This window comes from Scyliorhinus canicula, chromosome 28 (assembly GCF_902713615.1).
Source record: "Scyliorhinus canicula chromosome 28, sScyCan1.1, whole genome shotgun sequence".
In the NCBI taxonomy this organism is placed as follows: domain Eukaryota; kingdom Metazoa; phylum Chordata; class Chondrichthyes; order Carcharhiniformes; family Scyliorhinidae; genus Scyliorhinus; species Scyliorhinus canicula.
Window position 1 is genome coordinate 5,627,707 of NC_052173.1, and position 21,639 is coordinate 5,649,345.

The 21,639-nt window shown below is 50.0% G+C and overlaps 1 protein-coding gene across 1 annotated transcript in view; it reads left to right on the plus strand.

Moving 5' to 3' along the window:
- The window catches only part of LOC119958084 (beta-1,4 N-acetylgalactosaminyltransferase 1-like), a 149,587-nt gene that overhangs the window by 66,766 nt on the left and 61,182 nt on the right, over nt 1-21,639 (plus strand). The window contains exon 2 of the mRNA XM_038786311.1: nt 9,873-10,082. Coding sequence (XP_038642239.1) covers nt 9,873-10,082 — 210 coding nt within the window. The remainder of the gene's footprint in view (nt 1-9,872; nt 10,083-21,639) is intronic.

A 21,639-nucleotide genomic window follows, 5' to 3' on the forward strand; every position in this document is an offset into this window, starting at 1 on the left:
TACTGCGTTAAAATGGATCCACAGCCTTCCGGCGAATTGCTGTGGGGTGCTCGGTTTTCTTCTGTCGGCACTTATTAAGTCCTTCTACGGGGTCACCTCGGTTATACCCTATGGCATCTAAAATGGAGGTGTGCATTTCCTCTAGGGTGCCTCCGCCAACGTTCTGTGGGTCGGGGAGGGCTGCTACTACCGATGGGTCTAAACTCAGGACCGTGAGCTTAACCTGCTCTCTCTCGTCCAGGCCGTACATGGTTGCCTGTTGCTTTACCTTTGCGAAAAACTGGTGGGGGTCTGCGGTGGGGAGAAACGGAGTGATCTTCTCACACGCGTCCCTTAGTTGGGTTACAGTTAAGGGGGTGGTGTAAGTAATATCGGGTGCGCCTTCTGTGGTCGCTTTCCTCTGGGTGGTGACTGGATTCATTGGAACGGTAACTACCTGATCTGTGGGGGGTTGGGGTGCTTGTCTTTTCTGCTGCGATGCTGGCTCACATGTTCCCTGAACATAACGCTGCGCGGTCTCACTTAACTCTTTCTAGTCTGGGGCATTCTCCTCATCTAACTGCGTTCCAAAGGTGCTATGAAACCCATTTTGCACTGAAAGCAGCGATTGCAGCTCTGCAATCTGCTTCCTGCATTTCGCATGATCTACAGTACTCTGTCTTTGTTTTGTGGTGGCAGCATGGAGTGCTCTCAAAGCTGCTTTAAGGTCAGAGCATTGCCTCTGCAAAGCCTCTACCTGCTTCTCTGATTCTTCTCTTATCAGGACGGCACGTTGCACGTCCTGATAGGCCTTTTCGTACTGGGTCTGGGAACTGCTGAGATGGGCTAGACAAGACTGATGTGCCCTCTTGGCATCATCTACCTCTCTACCTTTCTCTGCCAACTTCCCTCTAAGATCCATATTTTCCTTCTCGATGTCCCTGACATCCACTTTACTCATTCTATTTCTTTCTTCTAATTCTGCCCGGAGCGTCTGAATGACCTCCTCTGTGCCTCGCAATTGTGCCAAACAGGACACAATCGCCATCGGCTTACGTGCTTTATTCATATTTTTCTTGTGAATTTGAGAGAGGTTCTCCCACCAAGTATGTCCTATACTTCCGGGACCTGTCTCCTCATTCAAACAAAACTCTTTCCAAAGGGGCCATCCCTTTCCTTGCAGATACTTGCGGAGTTCCAGCTCCCACACGGGACACTGACCTACTCGGCTACTGCTGGTCGCTGCGACCACAAACTGTTCTGGGTTCATGAGGCGTTCCATTGCCTGCATGGCCATTTTTCTGACTCACTTTAATTTGGAACAGGGGGTGTTGAGGTTATGTCTCACAAAACGGGTAAGGCTTACGCTATGTTCCGTTCACAAAACTACCGAAAGTTTGTCGCAACAAAAATGCTTTCAGGTTTTCCTTACAACCCTGTTAGTACGCATGCACTAAACACACTTCCGAATTACGTTTAGTCCTTTGAACACCTTGAATATTTGTGATTTCTTTCCTTTTTCTTTACCAGATTTCTAATTCAAATTTCAGGGTCCTCGACGGAGTGGGGGTACCACTTATAACCGTGTCCCGTCAGGATGTCGCCACTAAATGTTGCACGTTTTACTGGTGTGTAATTCGCGTTTATTGGAGCGTATTAACACGCCTCCGTTTAAAGGCCGTGTGCTTGACACTGCTAGGCTCTGTGTATGTATTTTCAGCTCAGGAGTCGCCAGGTGCCGTATAACACCTCACAAATATTCCAAGGTCAGGTTCAAAGTAATAAAACGATACACCGATTAGTAAGTTCCAAACGATCAATATTTATTATACAAATATAATAAATACGCATGCACACGCTAAGGGACTAAGCTATAACTAAACTAAGCGATCAGAATACTTAACTAAACAGGAACAGGCAAGGTCAGGGAGCGAGGCCTTCAGAGAGAGGTACAATCCCACAGAGACAGAGAGCGGCCTGACGCCACAGAGACAGAGAGCGGTACAAACCCACAGAGACAGAGAGAGGTACAAACCCACAGAGACAGAGAGAGGTACAAACCCACAGAGACAGAGAGCGGTACAAGCCCACAGAGACAGAGAGAGGTACAAACCCACAGAGACAGAGAGAGGTACAATCCCACAGAGACAGAGAGCGGTACAAACCCACAGAGACAGAGAGCGGCCTGACGCCACAGAGACAGAGAGAGGTACAAACCCACAGAGACAGAGAGAGGTACAAACCCACAGAGACAGAGAGAGGTACAATCCCACAGAGACAGAGAGAGGTATAAACCCACAGAGACAGAGAGAGGTACAAACCCACAGAGACAGAGAGAGGTACAAACCCACAGAGACAGAGAGCGGTACAAGCCCACAGAGAGAGAGAGCGGTACAATCCCACAGAGACAGAGAGAGGTACAAACCCACAGAGACAGAGAGCGGTACAGGCCCACAGAGACAGAGAGCGGTACAAACCCACAGAGACAGAGAGCGGCCTGACGCCACAGAGACAGAGAGAGGTACAAACCCACAGAGACAGAGAGAGGTACAAACCCACAGAGACAGAGAGAGGTACAAGCTCACAGAGACAGAGAGAGGTACAGGCCCACAGAGACAGAGAGAGGTACAAACCCACAGAGACAGAGAGAGGTACAAACCCACAGAGACAGAGAGAGGTACAGCTCACAGAGACAGAGAGAGGTACAAACCCACAGAGACAGAGAGAGGTACAAACCCACAGAGACAGAGAGAGGTACAAGCTCACAGAGACAGAGAGAGGTACAAACCCACAGAGACAGAGAGAGGTACAAACCCACAGAGAGCGGCCTGATGCCACAGAGACAGAGAGAGATACAAACCCACAGAGACAGAGAGCAGTACAATCCCACAGAGACAGAGAGCAGTACAAACCCACAGAGACAGAGAGCGGTACAAACCCACAGAGACAGAGAGAGGTACAAACCCACAGAGACAGAGAGAGGTACAAACCCACAGAGACAGAGAGCGGTACAAACCCACAGAGACAGAGAGAGGTACAATCCCACAGAGACAGAGAGAGGTACAAACTCACAGAGACAGGGAGAGGTACAAACCCACAGAGACAGAGAGAGGTACAAACCCACAGAGACAGAGAGAGGTACAAACCCACAGAGACAGAGAGAGGTACAAACCCACAGAGACAGAGAGAGGTACAAACCCACAGAGACAGAGAGAGGTACAATCCCACAGAGACAGAGAGCGGTACAAACCCACAGAGACAGAGAGAGGTACAAACCCACAGAGACAGAGAGAGGTACAAACCCACAGAGACAGAGAGAGATACAAACCCACAGAGAGAGGTACAAACCCACAGAGACAGAGAGAGGTACAATCCCACAGAGACAGAGAGCGGTACAAACCCACAGAGACAGAGAGAGGTACAATCCCACAGAGACAGAGAGGTACAATCCCACAGAGACAGAGAGAGGTACAAACCCACAGAGACAGAGAGCGGTACAAGCCCACAGAGAGCAGCCTGACGCCCAGAGACAGAGAGCGGTACAGGCCCACAGAGACAGAGAGAGGTACAAACCCACAGAGACAGAGAGAGGTACAAACCCACAGAGACAGAGAGCGGTACAATCCCACAGAGACAGAGAGAGGTACAAGCCCACAGAGACAGAGAGCGGTACAGGCCCACAGAGACAGAGAGAGGTACAAACCCACAGAGACAGAGAGAGGTACAATCCCACAGAGACAGAGAGAGGTACAAACCCACAGAGACAGAGAGAGGTACAATCCCACAGAGACAGAGAGAGGTACAAGCCCACAGAGACAGAGAGCGGTACAGACCCACAGAGACAGAGAGAGGTACAAACCCACAGAGACAGAGAGCGGTACAAACCCACAGAGACAGAGAGCGGTACAAACCCACAGAGACAGAGAGAGGTACAAACCCACAGAGACAGAGAGAGGTACAATCCCACAGAGACAGAGAGAGGTACAAACCCACAGAGACAGAGAGAGGTACAAACCCACAGAGACAGAGAGCGGTACAAACCCACAGAGACAGAGAGAGGTACAAGCCCACAGAGACAGAGAGAGGTACAAACCCACAGAGACAGAGAGCGGTACAGGCCCACAGAGACAGAGAGCGGTACAAACCCACAGAGAGCGGCCTGATGCCACAGAGACAGAGAGCGGTACAAACCCACAGAGACAGAGAGCGGTACAAACCCACAGAGACAGAGAGCGGTACAAACCCACAGAGACAGAGAGCGGTACAGGCCCACAGAGACAGAGAGCGGTACAAACCCACAGAGACAGAGAGCGGTACAGGCCCACAGAGACAGAGAGCGGTACAATCCCACAGAGACAGAGAGAGGTACAAACCCACAGAGACAGAGAGAGGTACAAACCCACAGAGACAGAGAGAGGTACAAACCCACAGAGACAGAGAGAGGTACAAACCCACAGAGACAGAGAGAGGTACAATCCCACAGAGACAGAGAGAGGTACAAACCCACAGAGACAGAGAGAGGTACAAACCCACAGAGACAGAGAGAGGTACAAACCCACAGAGACAGAGAGAGGTACAAACCCACAGAGACAGAGAGAGGTACAAACCCACAGAGACAGAGAGAGGTACAAACCCACAGAGACAGAGAGAGGTACAAACCCACAGAGACAGAGAGAGGTACAAACCCACAGAGACAGAGAGAGGTACAAACCCACAGAGACAGAGAGAGGTACAAACCCACAGAGACAGAGAGAGGTACAAACCCACAGAGACAGAGCGAGGTACAAACCCACAGAGACAGAGAGAGGTACAAACCCACAGAGACAGAGAGCGGCCTGATGCCACAGAGACAGAGAGAGGTACAAACCCACAGAGACAGAGAGAGGTACAAACCCACAGAGACAGAGAGCGGTACAATCCCACAGAGACAGAGAGGTACAATCCCACAGAGACAGAGAGAGGTACAAACCCACAGAGACAGAGAGCGGTACAAGCCCACAGAGAGCAGCCTGACGCCCAGAGACAGAGAGCGGTACAGGCCCACAGAGACAGAGAGAGGTACAAACCCACAGAGACAGAGAGAGGTACAAACCCACAGAGACAGAGAGCGGTACAATCCCACAGAGACAGAGAGAGGTACAAGCCCACAGAGACAGAGAGCGGTACAGGCCCACAGAGACAGAGAGAGGTACAAACCCACAGAGACAGAGAGAGGTACAATCCCACAGAGACAGAGAGAGGTACAAGCCCACAGAGACAGAGAGTGGTACAGGCCCACAGAGACAGAGAGAGGTACAAACCCACAGAGACAGAGAGAGGTACAATCCCACAGAGACAGAGAGAGGTACAAGCCCACAGAGACAGAGAGCGGTACAGGCCCACAGAGACAGAGAGAGGTACAAACCCACAGAGACAGAGAGCGGTACAAACCCACAGAGACAGAGAGCGGTACAAACCCACAGAGACAGAGAGAGGTACAATCCCACAGAGACAGAGAGAGGTACAAACCCACAGAGACAGTGAGAGGTACAAACCCACAGAGACAGAGAGCGGTACAAACCCACAGAGACAGAGAGAGGTACAAGCCCACAGAGACAGAGAGAGGTACAAACCCACAGAGACAGAGAGCGGTACAGGCCCACAGAGACAGAGAGCGGTACAAACCCACAGAGAGCGGCCTGATGCCACAGAGACAGAGAGCGGTACAAACCCACAGAGACAGAGAGCGGTACAAACCCACAGAGACAGAGAGCGGTACAAACCCACAGAGACAGAGAGCGGTACAGGCCCACAGAGACAGAGAGCGGTACAAACCCACAGAGACAGAGAGCGGTACAGGCCCACAGAGACAGAGAGCGGTACAAGCCCACAGAGAGCGGCCTGATGCCAAGAGACCACTGCACGACCCTATTGAGTGCGCACAGATCGACTCCACAGCGAGACCACTGCACGACTCCACACAGGGAACGATGCCAGACTCCACGCTGAGAGCGATACAAGCCTCCACAGCGAGCTCGTTGACAGACTCCACGCTGGAAGCAACGCAAGACTCCAGAGTGCAGTCCTTGCATGAACAAGACCATGAAGGTCTAGCAACCTTAACTGAGCAGCCAGCAGCAGACAATGCAAGTCTGCCACGCCCAAGTGCACAGCAAAACGGCTATGACAGTCTACCACGTTCATGTGAACAACAAAAAGACTACGACAGGGTTCATTTAAATATCCTGACACCGTATTTGCCCGGTGCCCGGGTCAACGGCCGTGCCTGTGAGGCATCAACCAGGTGCTGTTTAGCACTGGTTTCCACAGTTGTGGACCAGGCATTATGGCACCTTCGCCAGGGGGGGGGGGGGGGTCTTGCAGGGATGGTTGGGGGCAGGGCAAGGTAGTACTCTGGCATTTCCGCTGGCACCTGGGCACCCTGGCAATGCCAACTTGTGTTGCACGTTTTACTTGAGTGTAATTCGCGTTTTTTGGAGTGTATTAACACGCCTCCGTTTAAAGGCCGTGTGCTTAACACTGCTAGGCTCTATGTATGTATTTTCAGCTCAGGAGTCGCCAGGTGCCGTATAACACCTCACAAATATTCCAAGGTCAGGTTCAAAGTAATAAAACGATAAACCGATTAGTAAGTTCCAAACGATCAATATTTATTATACAAATATAATAAATACGCATGCACACGCTAAGGGACTAAGCTATAACTAAACTAAGCGATCAGAATACTTAACTAAACAGGAACAGGCAAGGTCAGGGAGCGAGGCCTTCGTTCCGATCTTGGTCTGCAACCTTCAGAGAGTGTGCTGGTCGCTGGGGGTCTAGTGGGCCTGGTTCGCGTAGCGAGCGTCGTATTGTCACTTACGGTTCGGCGGCTGGTGCTCAACGGCTGGAGTCAGGATACAGGTCGAAGTTCTTGGTCAAAGTCAAAGCCGGAGCACGAAAACAACAGATAGGACCATGTGTGGGGTCTATCTTTTATAGGACCCCAATGTCCGTGCCTCTTTTGGGGCGGGCTTTACCTTCAGGTATCGATTGGACCGAATTCTAATCGATATCTTTTGAATTCCCCCAATGTGAGGGTCTCTTCTTGATGGCGGGGGCGGTTTCTATAGTGGATACTTCTGGTGCCGCTCTGTCTGGACATCCACTTAAAGTATCTATTCAAACCTGAATGTTGCCATTGTGTGTGCCCAGATCTGGATTGCCTCATTAATATGCAAAGCGTTTTGCCATTATCACCTTTGGTTTGAGATCTTCCACCTGGCCAGAAACTAGTTTTGCTGCTTGCAAAATGCTAATCAGTCTTTGCAGACTGCTGTCTTGGCTAAACTGCTTTTCCCTGCAGTCTTAGCAATTCTCCATCTTGTCAGTCCAGTGTCCATTTTAGGTGGCTACAGTGGCTACACTTGTCACTGCCAGGGTGCTTTGTTGGCACTGCCAGGATGCCAGGGGTGGTTTGAGGCTGGCAGTGCCAAGGTGCATAGGTGTCAGCTTGGCACTGCCAAGGTTCGGAGATTGTGAACCATTCCCTTGAAAGGAGGGGGGGGGGGGGGTTTGAAGGGGCCGCAGACAGGTTGGGGGTGGGGGGTGGGGGTTGGTGAAGGGGGTGGTCCTGAAAGCGGATTGGGGAGGGGCTTCAAATGGGGGGATGTAGAACTCGGGGCAACCTTTCAAAATGGGGCCCCGGCCTGTGAGGAGCCGATCCTGCTGCCGAATTCAGCTCCCCAGTGCTGGGAAACCTGTGGCCTCGACGGGGAGAAACTCTCCGAGGCCCAAAGAAAAGGCAAAGTGCCGTCGAATAGCAGCGTCAATGTTGGCTCCAACCATTTAGAAACACCCCGTTAAACACACCCAAAACCAGACTTTCAAAACGTCCTGCGGTGAATTGTGCCCAGAGTCGCACAGCCCTCTGGGAGAAAACATTCCCCTCACCTCTTCCCTGAAAGGGCGACTCCTCATTTTAGAACAGCGCCCCCTGGTTCTGGAGTCACCCACAAGAGGAAACATCCTTTCCACATCCTCCTTGTCAACACCATTCAGTATCTAAAATACTTCAATCAAATCACCCCCTCACTCCTCTAAACTCCAGTGGGAACAAAATCCCAGTCTGTCCAACCTTTCCTCAGAAGACAACCCACTCATTCCAGTCATCAATCCAGTAAAACCTCCTCTGAGCCGCCTCCAACCCATTTACACCCATCCTTAAATACGGAGACCAAAACTGCTCACAGTATTCCAGATGTGGTCTCACCAATGTCCTGGATAATTGAAGCATCACATCCTTACATTCATGTTCGATTTCTCAAGTAATAAAAGATAGAATTCCATTAACCTTCTTAATTACTTGCTGCAGCTGCATACTAACTTTTTGTGACCTCAGAATTCTGCAGCAATTCTCCATTTACGAAATACTCTGCTTTTTTATTCTTCCTGCCGAAGTGAACATTTCCTAATATCATATAACTGCCCTCATTTTTATTGCCGCTTCCCTTTCCAATCTTGGCCAGAGCAACTCTAAACAATGGCTTCTCTTCGTGTCCCCGCAACGTTACTCTGCACCCTCCAATGCTCCACCCTTGCCCTTTGATGTACCATCAATTGAACGCGAGACGAGTTGCTGTACAAAAGTATGGCTTTAATCAGCTAGATTACAGTATATGGACGACCGCCGGGAGTACTGGATATTTATACCCCGCCCTGGAGGCGGGGTTAACTCAGCCTCTCGACCAATCGGGGAGCCTTCACATGACTGGCCTCAACCAATCGGTCGAGAGGCACATGATCGACCAGGGCCAATGGTAAGCAGGTATTCTGCACCAATGGCAGGCAGCTATGCTAATCATACCACCACACCCTTCCTCTCATGCCAGTCCTTGGTAATGTTGGCTGGAGACTTGAGATCAGCTTCCACGTGTATGCTTGCCTCTCCACCACCTCTCTTGATCCCTCTGTCTTGTCAGACTCTTTGGTCCATATCCAGTTTTGGATAGGCCATAAACTTCTCCATATTAATGTTGGGAAAACCAAAACCGCCAATTTCCGCCCCCACCGACCACAAACTCCATACCCTTGGCAATGACCACGCACTCCTTCCCAGTCATTGGCTCAGGGTGAATCCAACAGAGTCTTACTAAGTGCCAAGTTTGCGTTTCCAACCCCGGGTATCCTCTCCTTCATAAAAACCTCTGCTGCTGCAACATTTATCTTTGCTCCACCTCTGGCGAACACCTCTGTCACCTTCAGACTGGACTACTCCAACACTCTCTGCAAACGTCAGCTCGCCCTAGACTCTGATGACCATGTCCCGCACCAAATCCCCTTCACTTTAGCCTTTGTTGACCAGGCCCGGTGCTCTGAAATGGCCTCCCTCCATCCTTCTGTCTTTCCGAGGCTTCCAGCTCCTTGCCGATAGACCTTGAAACTCACTGATGAGCCATCAATTGCACGAGAGACGAGTTGCTTTACAAAAGTTAGGCTTTAATAAGCTAGAACTTAGCCCTGCGGTTGTCTACAATAAAATGGACGACCGCCGGGCGCTTCGACTATTTATACTTCGGTAAGGAGGCGTGGTTAACTCAGCCTCTCAACCAATCGGAGAGCAGTCACATGACTGGTCTCAACCAATCGGCCGGGAGGCATATGACCGACCAGGGCCAATGGTAAGCCGGTGTTCTGCACCAATGGCAGACAGCTATGCCAATCATATCACCACACTCACATTGCTGATCAACCCCACAGCTCCTTCAGCTTGGAATCCATTTTGTCCTGGTCACACCTCTTGTGAAGTGCCGTTCGGCATGAAAGATGCTGCAGAAAGGGGGTTGGAAGGGTTTACAAATGTCTCTGGGAGGAATTGGGGGTCATTTCACGTTTTCCCCTTCACATTTCTGCAGGATGCGTATAGTTAAGAAGAAGGCCTGCTGCCTGGGCTTGATATGTCTGCTCCTGGTAATGTTCATCTTTTATCGTATGCAGCCTGGCTATATTGTGGATATTAACTACAAATCTGAGAGGATGCCAAGAGACCTATTTGGATATGGATTAGGGAAGCCTGGCGGGCAATACTCCCACATACCACACAAAACGAAAAACACTGTTGTCCGGTAAGCTTCTCTTTTCTAACGAGGTATCTAGGACAAAAATACAAATGTAACAGGCAAGTCGGTCAATTTAAAAAGAAAACAAATTCTCCTCATTCTACGATGCCCTGGGGTTTTAAGGTGCAAGAGAAAAATACTTGGAGCACAGTAAATTCCCGTGCACAGTGAGATCCCACAAGCCGCAACGTGCCATTGGCCAGATCATCGGTTTTACTGACCCTGGTTTGAGGGTTAAATATTCAACAGGACTCCTGCCCCTGGCTCTCTGTCGAAATGTTTACTCCTGCACGCGAAGGACAGCGCCTCCACCTGGGCGGCACTGTCTCAGCACTCCACTGGAGTACCTGGCTTGATTTTTATGCTCAAGGACAGGCTGGCATGAGGGCAAATCCCAAAGCACAAGACCGCCCGACCCTTAGGTTGCCCGTCATTCTCCTGATGGTTTTGCACAGGGCTAAATAGCTGGCTTTGAAAGCAGGCCAAGGCAGGCCAGCAGCACGGTTCAATTCCCGTATCAGCCTCCCCGAACAGGCGCCGGAATGTGGCGACTAGGGGCTTTTCACAGTAACTTCATTTGAAGCCTACTTGTGACAATAAGCCATTTTCATTTTCATTTCATTTTTCATTTTCAGTTTATTCGGCCTTTAACATAAGAAAAATGTCCCGAGATACCCGGAAACATTATAAAGCAAGGTTTGACACCAAACCACGTCAGGAGATATCAGGTCAGGTGATCAAAACCTTGGTCAAAGAGGTCAGTTTTAAGGTGAGCCAGAGAGGAGGAAAGAGAGATAGAGAAAGCAGAGAGGTTTAGGAGTAGGATTCAGAACTTGGGGAGTTGACCCTATGCTGTGCTTCGCTCCAGAGTCCCCACCCCATTTCAATCCCCAGGTCGTCCTCCCATTTCTTTCTTGTTGCGTCCAGTACGGTGTCGTCCTTATCTACCAGTCAGTCATACATGTCGCTACAGTTCCCTTTATCTAGGATGTTTGCGTCCAGTAACTAACTAACTAACTCTTCTAATAGTGCCAGAGGACTGGAGGATAGCAAATGTGGTCCCTTTGTTCAAGAAGGGGAGTAGAGATAACCCCGGTAACTATAGGCCGGTGAGCCTAACGTCTGTGGTGGGTAAGGTCTTGGAGAGGATTATAAAAGATACGATTTATAATCATCTAGATAGGAATAATATGATTAGGGATAGTCAGCATGGTTTTGTGAAGGGTAGGTCATGACTCACAAACCTTATCGAGTTCTTTGAGAAGGTGACTGAACAGGTAGACGAGGGTAGAGCAGTTGATGTGGTGTATATGGATTTCAGTAAAGCGTTTGATAAGGTTCCCCACGGTCGGCTATTGCAGAAAATACGGAGGCTGGGGATTGAGGGTGATTTAGAGATGTGGATCAGAAATTGGCTAGTTGAAAGAAGACAGAGAGTGGTAGTTGATGGGAAATGTTCAGAATGGAGTTCAGTTACGAGTGGCGTACCACAAGGATCTGTTCTGGGGCCGTTGCTGTTTGTCATTTTTATAAATGACCTAGAGGAGGGCGCAGAAGGATGGGTGAGTAAATTTGCAGACGACACTAAAGTCGGTGGAGTTGTAGACAGTGCGGAAGGATGTTGCAGGTTACAGAGGGACATAGATAAGCTGCAGACCTGGGCTGAGAGGTGGCAAATGGAGTTTAATGTGGAGAAGTGTGAGGTGATTCACTTTGGAAAGAATAACAGGAATGCGGAATATTTGGCTAATGGTAAAATTCTTGGTAGTGTGGATGAGCAGAGGGATCTCGGTGTCCATGTACATAGATCCCTGAAAGTTGCCACCCAGGTTGATAGGGTTGTGAAGAAGGCCTATGGTGTGTTGGCCTTTATTGGTAGAGGGATTGAGTTCCGGAGCCATGAGGTCATGTTGCAGTTGTACAAAACTCTAGTACGGCCGCATTTAGAGTATTGCGTACAGTTCTGGTCGCCTCATTATAGGAAGGATGTGGAAGCTTTGGAACGGGTGCAGAGGAGATTTACCAGGATGTTGCCTGGTATGGAGGGAAAATCTTATGAGGAAAGGCTGATGGACTTGAGGTTGTTTTCGTTAGAGAGAAGAAGGTTAAGAGGTGACTTAATAGAGGCATACAAAACGATCAGAGGGTTAGATAGGGTGGACAGCGAGAGCCTTCTCCCGCGGATGGAGGTGGCTAGCACGAGGGGACATAGCCTTAAATTGAGGGGTAATAGATATAGGACAGAGGTCAGAGGTGGGTTTTTTACGCAAAGAGTGGTGAGGCCGTGGAATGCCCTACCTGCAACAGTAGTGAACTCGCCAACATTGAGGGCATTTAAAAATTTATTGGATAAGCATATGGATGATAAGGGCATAGTGTAGGTTAGATGGCCTTTAGTTTTTTTTCCATGTCGGTGCAACATCGAGGGCCGAAGGGCCTGTACTGCGCTGTATCGTTCTATGTTCTATGTTCTTCCGATAGTGTCTGTCGTGGCGGTTGTGGGTACGTCCTTGTCTCCTTTTGTCGGAAGTTTTTGAGTTGCAGGTACCTTAGCTCGTTCCCCCCAGCTAGCTGGAATTTCTCTGTCAGTTCGTCCAGTGTTGCGATCCTGCCGTCCGTGTATAGGTCCCTGACTGTCAGTGTCCCTCTGTCCTGACCCCACTTTTTAAAGGTGGCGTCAGTCAGCGCTGGTCTGAACCTATGGTTGTTGCAGATGGGAGCCTTGTCCGACATTTTGGTCAGGCCAAATTGCTGCCACAGTTGGTTCCAGGATTGGAGGGTGGCTGTCACCACCGGGTTGCTGGAGTGTTTTTTGGGTGGGGATGGGAGTGCTGCCGTGGCGAGGGCCCGGAGGGAGGTCCCCTTGCAGGAGGCCTCCTCCGCACGCACCCATTCGGCCTCTGGCTCCTTGATCCATCCCCTTATTCGCTCGGCCCCATTTCGGATCCACCTCCAGCTTTTTACTGCTCTGAGAGCGATTGCTGATGGTTCAATCGCCAGAGCATGCTCCACCATTCCTAAGATCATAAGACATAGAAGCAGAATTAGGCCACTCGGCCCATCGAGTCTGCTCCGCCATTCAATCATGGCTGATATTTTTCTCATCCCCATTCTCCTGCCTTCTCCCCATAACCCCTGATCCCCTTATTAATCAACAACCTATCGTTCTCTGTCTTAAAGACACTCAGTGATTTGGCCTCCACAGCCTTCTGCGGCAAAGAGTTCCACAGATTCACCACCCTCTGGCTGAAGAAATTCCTCTTCATCTCTGTTTTAAAGTATCGTCCCTTTAGTCTGAAATGGTGTCCTTTGGTTCTAGTTTTTCCTACAAGTGGAAACATCCTCTCCACGTCCACTCTATCCAGGCCTCGCAGTATCCTGTAAGTTTCAAAAAGACCCCCCTCATCCTTCTAAACTCCAACGAGTACAGACCCAGAGTCCTCAACCATTCCTCATACAATAAGTTCTTAATTCCAGGGATCATTCTTGTGAATCTCCTCTGGACCCTTTCCAAGGCCAACACATCCTTCCTTAGATACGGGGCCCAAAACTGCTCACAATACTCCAAATGGGGTCTGACCAGAGCCTTATACAGCCTCAGAAGTACATCCCTGATCTTGTATTCTAGCCCTCTCGACATGAATGCTAACATTGCATTTGCCTTCTTAACTACCAATTGTACCTGCACATTAACCTTAAGAGAATCGTGAACAAGGACTCCCAAGTCCCTTTGTGCTTCTGCTTTCCGAAGCATTTTCCCATTTAGAAAATAGTCTATGCCTCCATTTCTCCTTCCAAAGTGCATAACCTCACACTTTTCCACATTGTATTTCATCTGCCACTTCATTGCCCACTCTCCTAGCCTGTCCAAATCCTTCTGCAGCCCCCTTGCTTCCTCAATACTACCTGTCCCTCTACAGATCTTTGTATCATCTGCAAACTCAGCAACAGTGCCTTCAGTACCTGCTTCCAGATCATTAATGTATATTGTGAAAAGTTGTGGTCCCAGCACAGACCCCTGAGGCACACCACTAGTCACCGGCTGCCATCCTGAAAAAGACCCCTTTCTCCCCACTCTCTGCCTTCTGCCAGTCAGCCAATCCTCTATCCATGCCAGGATCTTACCCTGAACACCATGGGCTCTTAACTTATTGAACAGTCTCCTGTGCGGCACCTTGTCAATGGCCTTCTGAAATCGAAATAAATCACGTCCACTGGTTCTCCTTTGTCTAGCTTCCTTGTTACCTCCTCAAACAACTCTAACAGATTTGTCAGACGCGACCTCCCTTTGACAAAGCCGTGCTGACTCAGTCCTATGTTACCATGCACTTCCAAGTACTCCGCGATCTCATCTTTAATAACAGACTCTAAAATCTTACCAATGACCGAAGTCAGGCTAACCGGCCTATAATTTCCCGTCTTCTGCCTCCCTCCCTTCTTAAACATTAGCCACTTTCCAGTCCTCTGGGACCCTTCCTGCCTCCAGTGATTCCTGAAAGATCATCACCAATACCTCCACAATCTCCTCAGCTATTTCTTTTAGAACCCTGGGGTGCAGTCCATCCGGTCCAGGTGACTTATCCACCTTCAGACCTTTCAGTTTCCCCAGAACCGTCTCCTTAGTAATGGTCACTTCACTCACCTCTGCCCCCTGATTCTCCTGGAGCTCTGGCATCCCACTGGTGTCTTCCACAGTGAAGACTGATGCAAAGTAACTATTCAGTTCATCTCTGTGGGCGGCACGGTAGCACAAGTGGCGAGCACTGTGGCTTCACAGCGCCAGGGTCCCAGGTTCGATTCCCGGCTGGGTCACTGTCTGTGTGGAGTCTGCACGTTCTCCCCGTGTCTACGTGGGTTTCCTCCGGGTGCTCCGGTTTCCTCTCCCACTGTCCAAAGGCATGCAGGTTAGGTGGATTGGCCATGATAAATTGCCCGTAGTGTCCAAAAAGGTTAGGAGGGGTTATTGGGCTATGGGGATAGGGTGGAAGTGAGGGCTTATGTGGGTCGGTGCAGACTCGATGCACCGAATGGCCTCCTTCTGCACTGTATGTTCTATGTTCACTGTCTGCCATTTCTTTGTTTCTTATTATTACTTCTCCAGCCACATTTTCCAGTGGTCCAATGTCTATTTTTGCCTCTCTCTTACCTTTTACATGTTGAAAAACTCTCTTCCTATCTTCCTTTATATTACTCGCTAGCTTGCGCTCATACTTCATCTTCTCCCCCCTTATTGCTTTTTTAGTTGTCCTCTGCTCACTTTTAAAGGCTTCCCAATCCTCTGGTTTCCCACTAGTCCTCGCCACTTTTATGCTCTTTCTTTAGCCTTTATGCTGTCGACTTCCCTCATCAGCCATGGATGCCTTATCCTTCCCTTGGCATGTTTCCTCCTCCTTGGGATGAATTTCTGCTGTGCCTCCCTCATAATCCCCAAAAACTCCTGCCATTGCTGTTCCACTGTCTTCCCTGCTAGGCTCCTTCTCCAATCAACTCTGGCCAGCTCCTCCCTCATGCCTTTGTAGTTACCATTATTTAATTGTAATACCGTTACATCTGATTGCAGCTTCTCCCTCTCAAACTGCAGGGTAAATTCTATCATATTGTGGTCACAGCTCCCTAAGGGTTCCTTCACCTTAAGTTCCCTAATCAAGTCTGCCTCATTACACATCACCAAATCCAGAATTGCCTGCTCCCTAGTCGGCTCTGCCACAAGCTGCTCCAAAAAACCATCTCTTAGACATTCCACAAATTCCTTTACTTGGGATCCACTACTAACCTGGTTTTCCCAGTCCACCTGCATATTGAAGTCCCCCATGATTATTGTAATATTGACTTTTTTTACATGCCTTTTCTATCTCCTGGTTTATTTTCTGCCCCACATCCTGACTACTGCTAGGGGGCCTGTACATAACTCCCATCAGGGTCTTTTTACCTTTGCGATTCCTCAACGCTACCCACAGAGATTCTATGCCTTCTGATCCTATATCGCTCCTTGCTATCGATTTAACTTCATTCCTTACTATCAATGCAACCCTGCCCCCTTTGCCCATCTGCCTGTCCTTTCAATTGGACATATATCCTTGGATATTTAGATCCCAGCCCTGATCCCCTTGCAGCCACGTCTCTGTGATGCCTACATCGTACCGGCCAATTTCAATGTGCGCAACAAGCTAATTTACCTTGTTCCGTATACTGCACACATTTATTTACAATACCCTCAATCCTGCATTGGCCACCTCCCTTTTCACACTCTCCTCAGTCACTATACCCTGTATTGTGGCCCTTTTTGATTTTTGACTGTGGCTTCTCTGCCTTACACTTTCCCCCCTTACTGCTTTTTGTTTCTGGCCCAGTTTTACTTCCCTCCGACTTCCCATCCCCCTGCCACATTAGTTTAAACCCTCCCCAACAGTACTAGCAAACAACGCCCCCCCCCCAGGACATCGGTTCCAGTCCTGCCCAGGTGCAGACCATCCGGTTTGTACTGGTCCCACCTCCCCAGAACCGGTTCCAATGCCCCACACACACTCCCCTCATTCACACACACACTTACCCCCTCTCTCACACACACACTCACACCCTCTCTCACACACACTCACCCCCTCTCTCACACACACACTCACCCCTCTCTCACACACACTCACCCCTCTCTCTCACACACACACTCACCCCTCTCTCACACACACACTCACCCCTCTCTCACACACACTCACCCCCTCTCTCACACACACACTCACCCCTCTCTCACACACACTCACCCCTCTATCTCACACACACACTCACCCCTCTCTCACACATACTCACCCCTCTCTCTCACACACACACCCCTCTCTCTCACACACACTCACCCCTCTCTCACACACACTCACCCCTCTCTCACACACACACTCACCCCTCTCTCACACACACGCTCACCCCTCTCTCACACACACACTCACCCCTCTCTCACACACACTCACCCCTCTCTCACACACACTCACCCCTCTCTCACACACACACTCACCCCTCTCTCACACACACTCACCCCTCTCTCTCACACACACACTCACCCCTCTCTCACACACACGCTCACCCCTCTCTCACACACACTCACCCCTCTCTCACACCTCTCTCACACACACTCACCCCTCTCTCACACACACACTCACCCCTCTCTCACACACACACTCACCCCTCTCTCACACATACTCACCCCTCTCTCTCACACACTCACCCCTCTCTCTCACACACACACTCACCCCTCTCTCACACACACTCACCCCCTCTCTCACACACACACTCACCCCTCTCTCACACACACTCACCCCTCTCTCTCACACACACTCACCCCTCTCTCACACATACTCACCCCTCTCTCTCACACACACACTCACCCCTCTCTCACACACACTCACCCCTCTCTCACACACACACACCCCTCTCTCTCACACACACTCACCCCTCTCTCACACATACTCACCCCTCTCTCTCACACACACACTCACCCCTCTCTCACACACACTCACCCCTCTCTCACACACACTCACCCCTCTCTCACACACACACTTACCTCTCTCTCACACACACACACACACACACACTCACCCCTCTCTCTCGCGCACACACACTCTCTCTCTCTCTTTCACACACACACTCACCCCCTCTCTCACACACACACTCACCCCTCTCTCACACACACTCACCCCTCTCTCACACACACACTCACCCCTCTCTCACACACACTCACCCCCTCTCTCACACACACACTCACCCCTCTCTCACACACACACACTCTCTCTCTCACACACACACTCACCCCTCTCTCACACACACACTCACCCCTCTCTCACCCACACACACTCTCTCTCTCTCTTTCACACACACACTCACCCCTCTCTCACACACACACTTACCTCTCTCTCACACACACACTCTCTCTCTCTCTTTCACACACACACTCACCCCTCTCTCTCTCTCACACACACACTTACCTCTCTCTCACACACACACACACACACACACTCACCCCTCTCTCTCGCGCACACACACTCTCTCTCTCTCTCTCACACACACACTCTCTCTCTCTCTCTCACACACACACTCACCCCTCTCTCACACACACTCACCCCCTCTCTCACACACACACTCACCCCTCTCTCACACACACACACTCTCTCTCTCACACACACACTCACCCCCTCTCTCACACACACACTCACCCCTCTCTCACCCACACACACTCTCTCTCTCTCTTTCACACACACACACTCTCACACACACACACACCCCTCTCACACTGTCCTTCTCTCTTGGGGACCCTCCCCGCTCCCTCCCTCCCATGCCGCCCTCTGTCAACCCGTGTCGAAGGCTGCGGACAGGGAGAGACGGACAAGGAGGAAAATTTCCCTTTGTCCCAGTCACACAGGATTGTGGTGATATGTCGATGGGCTGTATCATAGTTGGATGATGTGCAACCTCCAACCAGTAGGTGTCCAGACCAAGGTCATGTGACCTCTGACTCCGCTATAAAGGGAGACACAGCCGGCCATCTTCAGACGATGGGTAATAAGATGTACATGTGAATGGTCAGTTCTCGGTGCAAGGCCCAGAGGAGTAGTTAGCAGACTCCATGATAACGTGCCCTGTCATACAGTGCTATCTTACCGCATGAGACTCAATAAAAGGATCCTGGTTTGGACAAGTCAAAGTGTTTGGTGAGTTACTTCAGAAAGTACAAGGGGCCAAACACAACAAGGATGTCATTTGTGACTTTGATAAGGGCGGTTTCAGCATCAGGGCCTGATTGGAGCTATTCAAGCATGGAGTTCTGGGAAAGATGGGAATGGATTTGGGAAGTGACAACATGTTGAAGGACTTTGGAGAGGAAAGGGGGGTTGGAGATGGGACGGTAGTTTGCAATAATGGTGGGGGTCAAGGGTTGGTTTTTTGAGGGAAAGGGTCCCTCAAGATGGCCGACTCCTGACAATTCCTGTACGAATGGGCATTCTAAGTTTCAATGTGACATTGAGACCTGATATTAATACTGCAGCTATGAAGTTCCTCACTGTCAGCTTATTTAAATACCACAGATATACTGGTACACGTTGAGTAGGTGCAAGATGAATGAAGCCATGCTGTGTCGATGAGCACGCATCAAAGAATATCTGCAGAGCTTAATTGGCATAATATGTTGCGGAAGTCGTAAAAAAAAACGTTTGATGAAAAATTTCACAGTCCTGACTTACAACATTGGACGCATAAAAAATGTAATGCCAACTTCCATGAAAGCGAAGATAGTGGCAGACATTATCGCATTGGCTTTACATATCAACAGCTTTCAAACTGATCTCACATTTCTACAGCTGGACTTAAACATCAGTGAAAATAGAATTTTGGACATTGCCAGAGCAATAGGTTTAAAGATTGCGAAAGAAAAAGGTGGCTATGTCAGGCGGTACTGCAGAGGACCATAAAATAGCGACACTACCACTACCATTGGCTCTGCGAAGTGAACCTCGAGGTCACAAAAGAATGAAAGAAGATGACTGAGGGCAACTGTGCTCACTTCTTTTGGTTCCACAGTTTTGCCAGCTGCCGCAAACTTGGACCATGAGGTCGACCTCGCATGTCATGCCTGGATCTCATTCCCAGCTTGCATTGCAGGTCTCCACTGACCTTCTGGCAATGTTACGAGAGGACACTCTGAAGGAATTCCTGGCACTGGCCGTGCGTTTCAAAGGATTTACACAAATAGGCCAACCCAGAAATAGGCTGATGTTCATGCCCCTTCCTGTCCATCTCCTCCTTCAGCCTTTCCCTCTATCCCCTTGTGTACTAATTTCCCTTTCGATACCTCAGCCAGGCCCTGTGGTTGCGAGTCCCACATTCTGGATAAAGGAGCTTTTTTATTCCGAATTAACCCTTTGGTCTATTGGTGACGATCTTCTACTCATGTCCTCCACTGGATTTTGGAGTTGACCGCAATCTTCTCCATGTCTACCCTATCAACCCCCCTCAGAATTTGAAAGGCCCCCCTCAGTCTTCACCTTTTGGAGAGGAAAGAATCCGAGCCAGATCCTGGAAGGTCAAGGATCTCTCTTGAGGTTACGACCTCAGTCCCAGGCCCCGAATTTCCCGACCGTTCCCGCCGGCGAGATCTGCCGGGTGCATAGAATGGGAAGCCCAATTAACAGAGACGGGATCGGGCAGCACGGTGGCGCAGTGGTTAGCACAGATGCCTCACGGCGCTGAGGTCCCAGGTTCGAATCCCGGCTCTGGGTCACTGTCCGTGTGTAGTTTGCCCATTCTCCCCGTGTTTGCGTGGGTTTCACCCCCACAACCCAAAGATGTGCAGAGTAGGTGGATTGGCCACGCTAAATTGCCCCTTAATTGGAAAAAAAGATTTAAAAAAAAAGACGGGATCAGAAGACCCCGATATCGACCAATGGCGGGCTGCCTCTGCCGCCGCAAAACACGCCGCGGAGGGCACGGAAAATCCAACGGTTAGGTGGCATTACGAGGATAGGGCAAAGGAATGGATCTGGGTCGGTGCAGACTCGATGGGCCGAATGGCCTCCTCTTGCACTGTTGGGACTCTATGGTTATATGATAAATAACCGCCTTTCTGAGTCAGACTTCCAAGTTGCCCCTTGCTGTTTAATATGGACCTTGAATGTTTACCTTACTGAATAATATGCTCCCCTGGCTACACCCACTTCTGACTCTGCTGAAAATTGAGGCAAGCGGCAATAAATAACCTGTGGTTGTGTTCGTGCTCTGCAGTTTAGTCACCCCATGCTATTATCGTAATTGTAGAAGCAGAATATCTCCACTTGTCTTTAACTCTCTCAGTATTGATTTATTTCACTTCTACATCATCAGGCCTAAATTCAGGCATTTCCACCATTTTGTTTTTTTTTTTCGTCAAAGGAAAGCTGATTTCCCAGTTTGAGGGCACAGCATAGAATCCATAAGGAGGCCATTCAGCCTGTAGAGTCTGCACCTGCGGCACAGTGGTTAGCACTGCTCACAGTGGCAGGGGCCCAGGTTCAATTCCGGCCTCGGGTCACTGTCTGTGAGGAGTGTGCGCGTTCTCCCCGCATCTGCGTGGCTTTCCTCCAAAGATGTGCAGGTTAAGTTGAAGGGCTATTGGGACAGGGTGGGGGGGGGAGTGAGCTCGGGACGAATACTCTTTCAGAGGGGCGGTGCAGACTCGATGGGCCGAGTGGCCTCCTTCTGCACTGTATGGATTCCATGTTTCTATGACCCTTCCAAAGGGCCACTCGACCTGGGCCCAACCCCAGATAGTGGTAAAGGAACTGGGCTCGTATTCTGGTGCAGATTAATACGCTGGTGACACAGGTTCAAATCCCAACATGGCAGCTGGTGGAATTCAAATTCAGTGATCAAATCGAGACGCTTGTCTCAGTAACGGGAACCATGAAATCACTTGTTTCTAATTATCTTAGCCCCTTGACAAACCTTAATGTTTCTCCCCAGCGTGACACACAAGTGTGACTGGCATCTGGTGATAAGAATAAGAAGGTGGGGTACCCCCCCCCCCCCCACCCCATCACCCCCCCCCCCC